Source organism: Notamacropus eugenii, chromosome 2 (assembly GCF_028372415.1).
Source record: "Notamacropus eugenii isolate mMacEug1 chromosome 2, mMacEug1.pri_v2, whole genome shotgun sequence".
In the NCBI taxonomy this organism is placed as follows: domain Eukaryota; kingdom Metazoa; phylum Chordata; class Mammalia; order Diprotodontia; family Macropodidae; genus Notamacropus; species Notamacropus eugenii.
This window is the reverse complement of record NC_092873.1, coordinates 359,720,913-359,731,160: the sequence shown is the minus strand read 5'-3', so window position 1 is coordinate 359,731,160 and position 10,248 is coordinate 359,720,913. Positions and strand designations below refer to the sequence as shown.

Here is a 10,248-nt window from a genome sequence, read left to right as displayed (position 1 = left end):
AAATATACTCTGTTCTTCCGACGTATCCGGGCTCAGCCCTCCAACACATGCTTTTTTCGGAGAGTTCTATTTCCTTTAAAGCTTTAGCCCCTTTGAGGTCCATCAGCTTGCCATCTGGCTTGTATTCTTTAAGTTCCAGGACCTTATCGATACTGGAAGGATCTCGGAGAAGCACAGATGCCAAGGCGCCCGGGTCCCCCGTGATGAGATCTCTTTTAGCTCTGCAGTCCTCAAACTCTGCGAAACGACACAGGTATTGAGATCGTTCTGGCTCGTGTCCCAGCTTATCCCTCCAATAAACACTCTGCTGTCGTCCCTGCTGGCTCCTGCTCGCGTTGATTTTGGAGCCGTAGGGGTCTTTTCCTCGTTGCTGGACTCGTTCACGTCCTCTGGTGCGGCGGGGCTGTGGATCGCGGGCAGGTGGCACGGAGGGAGGCGGGTAGTGGCGCAGCCGTGGATCGCGGGCAGGTGGCACGGAGGGAGGCGGGTAGTGGGGCGGCTGTGGATCGCGGGCAGGTGGCACGGAAGGAGGCGGGTAGTGGGGCGGCTGTGGATCGCGGGCAGGTGGCACGGAGGAAGGCGGGTAGTGGGGCGGCTGTGGATCGCGGGCAGGTGGCACGGAGGGAGGCGGGTAGTGGCGCAGCCGTGAATCGCGGGCAGGTGGCACGGAGGGAGGCGGGTAGTGGCGCAGCCGTGGATCGCGGGCAGGTGGCACGGAGGGAGGCGGGTAGTGGGGCGGCTATGGATCGCGGGCAGGTGGCACGGAGGGAGGCGGGTAGTGGCGCAGCCGTGGATCGCGGGCAGGTGGCACGGAGGGAGGCGGGTAGTGGCGCGTTCCTGGGAGCGCGACCCAGTTCAAATGCAACCTTCTCACGAAACCTTCCCTGATCTCTCCGGTTACAATGACTCCTCTTCCCCTTCCATGTAGCATTTTGTTTTGTACTATCTCTGTGACGCATTTACCTGGTATTATTGCGTTTTATACTTATCTGCTGTTTTTCTCCTTCAAGACTACAAACTCGGTGAGTAAATTTTGTTATCTCCCCCTTCCCTGCATAAAGCAGTTCTTTGAACACAGTAGACCACGTAGCAACTAGACTCAAGAAGCTACAAGGTCTCTATTATTTCTAGGATAAAATACTGAAAATCTAATTGTTTGTTTCCAACTTATCATTTCGAGCTGGTTTCATATATTTTCCCTTAACACTTTCTGCTTCAGACAAACTAGACGACTTGTAGTTTCTCAAACAGTGTTCCACTTCTTTTTTGGGGGGCGGGGTGGTGAGGAAGTGAGGTTAGGTAATTTGCCCAGGGTCACACAGCTAGGATCTGAGGTCTGGATTTGAACGCAGATCCTCCTGATGGGAGGGCAAGTGCTTTATCCATGGTGCCTCCTCTTCTTTGCATAGACTGTTTCTCACAAACCCCCTCTTAGAATCCCTAGTTTCTTCAAAGTTCAGCTCAAGTTGTACCTCAGACAAGAGGTCTTTCCTAGTTATTTAAGGGCCTTCCTTGGCCTCAAATCACTTGGTCTTCACTTTGTATATATTTTGTATTTTGTATGAATAAGGCTCAAGTCCCCTACCGCCTACAGGGCATGTGATCCAGAGCAAATAACTCACTTGACATTTCTCAGGGCTGCAGGCCATTCCTTAAGACTATAAGTTCTAAGGAGGCTGACCATTGGGTTTATTGATAGAGAAATTTCCTCACCTGTCACTCAATACACTGATGAAATCAGGTCTATTTTTTAAAAATATATAGTTACTAATATGAGTACATTGTTTTCCTTTTGTGAGAGACAGTAAAAAGTTGTTTACACAGAAGTTAGTAGTTGACGAAGTCACTGAGAATAAGTTAGATAATAAGAAAGCCAGCAGACTGCAGGTGGATTCAACCAATCAAGAGACAGGGAATAGCCTTCAGAAAGTCACAACATTTTTGATAATAAGGTCCAGGCCTGAAACTGGCCTGAACTAGTCAAGATAAATGACTTAGAATAACCTGGAGAAAGTTTTTCTTCACTGCACTTGTTTAATGAACCTCCTGCATGTAAGCAGACACACCCCACATACAATTATCTCTCTATTTTCTGATCGTGGGTCCTGTGTTAAAGCATGTTTGGAAGGGGGAATCACACCCTAGGGTGGTTATGTAATGGGCATGTAGAGAAGATGGTGACCTAATGGAGAATGGACCATTCCTTCTTCTGGTGCGAGGATCTGTCTTGGAGTAACAGTATGTAGCTCATCTCACTTCTATATTCAGTGCTCCCTCCTCCTGAAAAGAGGGTGGGGGCCCACTTTGGCCAAAGTGTTCAATTCCTCTGAACTCTGCTGTAATAAATTTTCCTTGATACCTTTTTAGTGTCAAGAGTGTTTCTAATACCTTCACAGAATAGAAAGTCTTTGGGAGCATTTGTTTCATTCTTTGTACCCCTTTGTGCCTAGCAAAGTATGTAGAATGTAATAGCCATGTAATGCTTTTGATCATTCATTGAATCAAAAAGTGTGTTCGTTAAATTGAATCATCTCCTTCATTGTAGCTCAAAATTTTAAATTCTTTCAAATAAAGTTTCATTTAAGTTGACCAGATTCTCTTAAAATGTAAATTCCCTAACAGAAGTATCATACATGAAAGGGAATGGGACTTGCAGAATTCATACCCCAGTGCAAAGATGTAGAAAAGAGACCAGGAAGGACACTTGAAAGGACCAGCCTGGCTTGGCCTCCTTGAAACTTTTCACTGCACTTGCTTAATGAACCTCATGCATATAAGAAACTGGAATAAACTGGAAGAGACAGAGACCCTGTGGATGCTTCTAGGCCCAGAAATAGAAAGAAGCAATCCTCCCTCATTCCCTCCCCCCATCCACCTAGACACACACACACACACACACACACACACACACACACACACACACACACACATACACACATACACACACACCCTCTATCCCAGTTGCCCTGACAGCAGTTTACATTGTGAGGTGTCTCTGGTTACAGGTTAGGCTGAACAAGGTTTTTTTAATGGAGGAGGGTACCCTGTGGTGGAAAAACTGTTGACTTCTCTTCTCTCTCCTATCCCTTCCCCTTCCTTTTCCTTTCCCTTCCTTTTCCCTACCCTTTCTTCCTCTTCTTTCCCTGTTCCTTCCCTTTCTTTTCCCTTCTTCCTTTCTCTTCCATTCCCTTCCCATCTCTCCCTCTCCTCTCTCCCCACTTCCTCTTCTCCCCTTTTCCCTTTCCCTTCCCCCCTCCACTTTCCTCTTTTCCTTACCCTTCTCTACTTTCTTCTGCCCTTCTCCAAATTCCAACACCATGGCCAGCGCTTATCACTGGGAAGCTCGGAGAAGACAGATGGCTTTGGACAGGAAGAGACACTTCCAGCTTCAACAGGTAGGTGAGGGAAAACCTGGACCCCTGAGTATTTCCTGTAGTGTCTTCCACAAATTTCTTTAACATCCCCATGGCCCCATGGTAACTGAGTCTAGGACCTGGAAGAGATTTAAACATCAGAAGGGGGAAAATACACATACTTGGGAATGGCTGCGGAAGGAGCCCCTACTAATTGCTTTTCAGCAATGAATTTGCACATTGGGGATGGGGTGGGAAGAGGGAGAGGGAAGAAGCCAGTCCACTGGGAGACTGGTGCCTTGCACACTATAGGTGCTTAATAGATATTTGCTGAATTGCATTGGGGTTTCCTCCTGGATTTCCTAATTTCTTTGTTGACTCAGCTGGTTATGGTGTGATCCAGACTCCATAGGTTAGGTCAGGAGTAGGGAATCTTCAGTCTCAAGGCCACATGTGGCCCTATAAGTCCTCAAGTGTGGCTCTTTGACTGAATCCAAACTTCACAGAACAAATCCCTTTAATAAAAGGATTTGTTCTGTAAATCTTGGATTCAGTCAAAAGGCCTCACACAAGGACACAGAAGGCTACATGTGGGTTCAAGGATGCAGGTTCCCACCCCCGGAAGGTACTAAGGGAAGTTAAACTATCAGTCTGTGAGCTTTTAAATTATACTCACTTCTGAAAGTTATTTTTATTATTTGTTCATCCCTTCTCACCCCTCCCCATTTGAACCTAACCTTCCCTATCCCACCCCTTACCCCTCACCCCTGCCTGGGGGCTGCCATTAGCTGGGGCTGGGGGAGGTTGCTTAGTCACCTAGTCACCATCAGCACAGTCCTGGCTAGGAAAATGAGGTACTGGATGCTGAAGCCAGGTCTCTGGGACATCCCAGGAACTGAAGAACAAAAAGATAGAGAATGACCTGGAGGAACAAAGATATTGCATGGGGCTTGAACCCTATCAGCGGTATCGCTCTCCAAGCCCTGGGCCCAATTACCTGTATGGCAACATGAGCCCCGAGACCTCCCACCGGAACGTTGGGGCCTACGTCACTGGACAGTCTCCAGAAGACTTAAGAGGTGGATACATGATTCCTGAACGTCAGCCCGTGGGTCACTGCATGTGCCAATGCCAGTGCCACTTCCAAGGTCATCAGAGCCGACATCAGAGCAGGAGGCAAGCCCAGGAGGAAGACCAGGATGGTGAGCAGGATGAAGTCCATAATTTAGGCCACAGCAAGAGCCGGGACCGGAACCGGGACCTATGCCAGAGCAAGAGCCAGGACCGGGAACGGACCCTGGGCAAAGGCCAACGACAGGGCAAGAGCCAGGTCCGGGACCGGGAACAGGGCAAGAACCAACACCAGTGCAAAGACCATCCTGCTCACTACCATCACAAACTTCATCCCATGGGTCACCAGCAAGCTCCTCATCTTCCCCAAGAATACAAACACAGTAAGTGAACTGTCCCTGAAGGTGGGGGTGTGGAGGCTGGGAGTTACTCTGAGTAGAATGGGGATCACCCCACAGGCAGAATCAAGTTACCCAGCTTCCTATCCTCTGCACACACATACCCAGCTCAAGTATTTGTATCTGCCTATAGGACCTGAAAGATGAAAAATCATGGGCTCCCATCCTATCTGCTGTCCATTAAGCATTTCTCAAGCACCTACTGCATAGACAATGAGCTCCTTTCTTTTTATCCCTCCCATTTAGCTCATAGTAGGAACTTACACGTTTGTTTACTGGATTGCCAGGTGCTATGTCAAGCAAGGGAGATACAACAAAACAAAACAAAACAAAATACAAGATACAAAAAACCCCCCAAATTTCTTGTCCTCAAGAAATCTCCATTCTATTGCAGGGAATTGAATGTAGATGGAGAAATAAATACAAACTAGGCACCCTAGGAAAAGAATCCTGTGTTTAGGGAGGAGAAAGAGGGTTTAGATAGCAGGAAAAGAAGTAGGTAGAAAAAGCAACAATGTTAGAACTAAAATAGTTTAGAGTGGGAGATGATCTAAGAGTTCCTTGAGGATTTCCAAGGAAATTCACATCCAGACTTGGAAACACAGACTCTTTAGTTCTGCCCTTTCACTCTCTACATCCAAACAAGTGTCAAATGCTTTTTCCTTCTGTAATCATACTCATTTGTCCTCTCCTTTCTATTCCTGCTGTTTCTAGACCCAGACTATAGTATCAGCTTCCATTTTCTCCTCCATTCATCCTGTGAACTGCTGTTAGAATCCTCCTGATCTCATTTTATCTCTACAATAATCAAATTCCTCCAGTAGGTTTCCTATCTGCCTACTAAACAGAGTCCAAACTCTCAGCCTTATGGCCTGGCATCACTTTCTAGCTTTCGTTCACACTACTTTCCTTCACTTTGCTATCCCTTCCTTCCTCCTCATTTATGGGTTTCCTATCTCCATGCATTTCTTTGTTCACACCATTTCCTAAGCCAGGAAGACCTCTCTCTGTCCTTGCTGTTGAAATAGACTGAACCTCCAAGTGCGAACTCTTCCTAAGAACCTTTCATGAATCCCTGAGCTGCTTCTTCCGGGGACTTTCATACTTGATGGTTCATGATTTCATCTGCATGGGTGCTCCCCTATGGTCTGGAATGCCCTCCCTCCTTACTTCTGCCTCTTCAAAATCTTTCTTTTCCTTCAAAACTCAAGTTATCCCCTGCAGGAGGCTTTTTCTAATCCCCTAGTGTCCGTACCTTCTCCCCATAACTACTTGGTACTAACTTTATATATATTTTATATTCATTCTTTTGTCTGTAAATGTTTGTTTTCCTCCTTTCATCCCCAAGAATATATTGCTAACTCCTTGACAGCAGGGGGTTGTTGCAGTTTCGTCTTTATTTCCCTTTCATCCACCCAGAATTTGACACATAGTAGGTGCTTAATGAGTGCTTATTGCATGAAAATAAGAACTGTAGTCCTTGTAAACCTTAGCATCTGATGGGATGAGCTGCTAAAACAGTTGTCACCAGGTGGCCAACTCTAGCAGTGAGCCCATTCCAAATTAATGCTGATTAGCTATTAATATTAATGGTTACTGATGATTTATGTGTCAAGTGCCCCTGCTACCTTGTGAATTCTATGAAGACAGTTAGACTGTGCCTTAAGTAACTATCTTTTTCCAGTTCCTTACAATACTGTGGGATTTAGAATAAAAAATTTTACAAGTTAGCTAGCCCTCTTTCTACAGCTAGCAACCATGTATCATTGAATGAATGAATGAATGAAAGAATGAATGAATGAGTGATTTTATGTATCAGTAACTTTTGTTTTCTATACCATTTCAACCCCCAATATCAGATGCCCCAGAAACTCTTCGCCTTCCCAAACGTGGAAAGAGATACACGGTAAGAATGGGACAGGGAATAATAAGTGTGAGAGTGAATTGTGAGGAGGGCTGGATTTGGGAGTATAAAGACAGATTCAAATCTGCCCTCTATCACATAAGATTTTTGTGACCCTGGGCAGATCACTCAACCTTTCTGTGTCCCTGTTCCTTCATCTGTAAACAAAGAGGGCATTAGTCTAGATGACCAACCTCCATAATCCCTGCCACCCACCTCTAACTCTATGATGCTAGAAAAGCATGAAGTTGTAAGAGGAGAGGAAAGGGCAAGCAATATTTCATATACTTTTCATCCAGAAATAGCTCAAATTACAATCCCCTCTCTGGAGTACCTGGCCCCTTTACCTGTCACTTTGTTATGACAAGGGAGGGGAGGCTGCCACAGTTCTTTGTAATGGTTCTCAAATCATCACCAAAGGGGTTACTGAACATGTTCTATATGTAAGGCACCATCCTAGTAGGTGCTAGTAATATACAGAGGAAAGAGACAGTCCAGGGCCTCAGGAGGCTTATAGTCTCAGAAATGCAGATCTACAAAAGAAAGATGAACACTGATGCAAGGAGGTGGGTACTAAGTGCCAAATGAGCAGCAAGTAAATAAGTAAGACAGTATTATAGGAGTTCAAATAAGAAAGACACCAAGGGCTGGGCCTCTGAGAAAGATGTCATAGAGATGAAAAGAAATAAGTATGAGGGAGGGGAGAGGGAGAGCAAGTGAGAGAAAGACAGACAGACAGAGAGACACAGAGGCACAGAGAGAGAGCGAGCCAGAGAGAGAGAGAGAGAGAGAGAGAGAGAGAGAGAGAGAGAGAAAAGAGGAGAGGAAGAAGGGAGGAGAAAAAAGGAGGGAGGGAGGAAGAAAGAGAAAAGAAAAAGGAAAGGAAGGTAGGAAGCAAGGGAGAAAGGGAGGGAGGGAAGGAAAAAAGGAAGTAAAGGATGGAGGAAGGTGGAAAGGAAGAGAGGGAGAAGAGGGAGGGATGGAGGAAAGAAGGAAGACAGAAGAAGGAAGGGAGGGAAAAAAAGGGAAGGAAGAAAAAAAGGAGGGAGAAAAAAGGGAAAGAGGGAGAGAGGGAGGGAATGGAGAGGTAAGAAGGGAGGGAGAAGAGGAGGAAGGAAGGGAAGGAGAAAGAAAAGAAGGAAGGGGGAGGAAGGAAAGAGAAAGGAGAGAGAGAGGAAGGGAAAGAAAGAGGGATGAAGGAAAGGAAGGAAAATGGGGAGTATGAAGAAAGCTAATTTGGGCAAAAAGATGACTAGTTAAGTTTCAAATACATTGGAAATGAAAGCAGGACATCCAGATGGAAATGTCCAACTATTAGTTGAAGATGGCAGAACTGGAGTACAGAAGAAGCAGCAAGAGCTGGAGGTATTTGAAGTTATTTAGGAAGAGTTAAGTGTCAACCAGGGGAGTGGTAACAAATGTGGAGGGTAGGACTAAATGACTTTTAAGGTCCCTTCCAGCTGTGATCCAGATCCACAGACACCTGGATCTGTGGTCCTGAGAGATTGCCAAGGGAGGAGAGTGGAGGCTCTTCTCCAAGACTGACCCCTCTACATATGTATGTCCCCATGATCCTGTCCTCTCTTCTCTCCAACAGATTGCCTCTACTTACCCAAAGCCACACTGACAGTGGGTAGTGGAGCTGGATTTGATGGTATCTTCCAATTCTAATTACCTAATTATATACCCTACCCCTAGGATTGGTCCCTGAGCCAGGTTGGTCCTAGAACCATTTGGGTTTAATTTAAGCTTGTAGGTGGAGATTACAACAAAAGGTGGGGATTAATTTCCTACAGTTGGGGAATTGGAAGAATTCAAGGGAAGGGTGCCAGATTTTGAGGAGTGATCAAATATGTGTTGAATATGGCAGAAAGAAGAGAGTAGAGGAAGCCTGATGAAATACCCCATCTTTATAAAAATATTTAATTATCATAACCAACTTTGGCCCTGAAGAATATAAAAAGGCACCCCAACCTACCCCTACTTTGAAAGATGTGGAATACCATGTTATACTCGGTGTGATAATCAGTTTTGCTGAATTGTTTTTCTCCCACTTTTTAAATTCTCTATTAAAAAAGATGGGTGAGGGAGAGGGAAGGTGTGATGTAAAAACAAGATATTAAATATTTATGTTTTTAAATTTTTTGTTGGTGCCTGATTGCAAGGCACAATGTAAGTGGTGAGGAAAAAGGAGGTAGTGAGTATAGACAACTCCTTCTCTTTTACCACCAAATTCTAGACAGAGGCTGTAGCCACAAAGAAGATTCAAGGCAAGTGACAGCTACGAAAACTGGGTGAGAGGAAAGTAACAGTGGAGAGGGAAAAACTAAAGAACTGGGAGCAAAAGAATGGGATAATTAATAACCTGAGGTACTGGACAAAAATATGAGAAAATGGGAAAACAGGTGGAGGGATTTTCCAAAGGAAGGGCCCCTCTTTTTTTTTGAGACAGGAAGGGAAAAAAAAGGAGAGGAAACATTTTAAGCTCCTTCAAGATATAGACTAGGTTGCTGCCTAATCTTCTTATATGCTTTTATCCTTTGATATTTAGCATAGTGTTCTGAAGGGCCTTTTAGGTTTGCAAAGCACTTCATGTGTATGGCCTTATTTGATGACTACAATATTTACTACATCAGGCACTATATTAAGTGCTTGACTAATTATTATCTCATTTGACCCCAGGATTCTTGTTTTTCAGTCCTGTCCAACTCTTCATGACCCTGTTTTGGGGTTTTCTTGGCAAAGATACTGGAGTGGCTTGTCATTTCCTTCTCCAGCTCATTTTCCAGATGAGGAAACTGAGGCAAACAAGAGATTTGTGATTTGAAACCCTGTCATTAGGCGCTATTATTTGATCCATTTTATAGATGAGGGAATCGAGGGAGTTCAGTAACTTAGGCTGACAGAGTTAATCAGTAGTGTCCGAAGCAGGATTCCAACTTGGGTTTCCTTGATTCCAGGTTAGTCTAGCCCTTCCATTGAGTTTAAGTGCCTAACTCGGGCTTGTTTGTTCCCTCCCCTCCCTCAGGCTATGGATTATGTTCAGCAGTGGTAGTGGAGAGAGGACCCAGCCTGGTACTGTTGTTCATCAGGAGATGAGAACCAATCAATAATAAATGAAGTTGGCATCAAAACTTTCCCTTAATAAATCTTTTCCCCAACACTGAGGATAATGGCATGCATCAATAAAGAAATTGTTCCTGGAACGACAAAGGAGATTCTTGCTGGATATATGTGGAGCAGTAGGCAGGACAACTAGAAGGGAGATTCGATGGCTTCTCCCTCCTGTCCAGCAAACAAAACCAACCAGGATCACTAGGCCTCTCTGGTAGCCTCTTCTAGCAGTCCTCAAACCATCCGTGGATCAGCCACTCCCAGTGCACACCTTTGGTCTCATCCTAACTTCTTAACCTTGATACGGCACACTAAAAGTTTACAAATATTTTTCTTACAAGAATCCTGGGCAACAGGTTGTTGGACTGGACCAGCAGATGACTTGTTAGTTGGGTTTTTTTGAGGCATG

The 10,248-nt window shown here is 45.0% G+C and overlaps 1 protein-coding gene across 18 annotated transcripts; it reads left to right on the top strand.

Moving 5' to 3' along the window:
- The first annotated feature begins 74 nt into the window (after positions 1-74).
- On the top strand, positions 75-9,938 carry CCDC200 (coiled-coil domain containing 200). 18 transcript variants are annotated; one of them, XM_072646616.1, is made up of 7 exons: positions 75-253; positions 929-1,022; positions 3,326-3,395; positions 4,246-4,807; positions 6,682-6,728; positions 8,323-8,379; positions 9,754-9,938. In XM_072646616.1, exons 3-6 carry the CDS (start codon positions 3,357-3,359, stop codon positions 8,350-8,352), a joined length of 678 nt encoding a protein of 225 aa, XP_072502717.1. In that variant the 5' UTR covers positions 75-253; positions 929-1,022; positions 3,326-3,356; the 3' UTR covers positions 8,353-8,379; positions 9,754-9,938. The 18 variants fall into 18 exon arrangements, 7 of the variants coding, with proteins under 7 accessions (XP_072502717.1, XP_072502714.1, XP_072502715.1 ...); XR_011975221.1 differs by lacking the exon at positions 929-1,022 and adding an exon at positions 8,965-9,019 and having other exon boundaries at positions 110-253; XR_011975219.1 differs by lacking the exon at positions 929-1,022 and adding an exon at positions 8,965-9,095 and having other exon boundaries at positions 110-253.
- Positions 9,939-10,248: the final 310 nt, after the last annotated feature.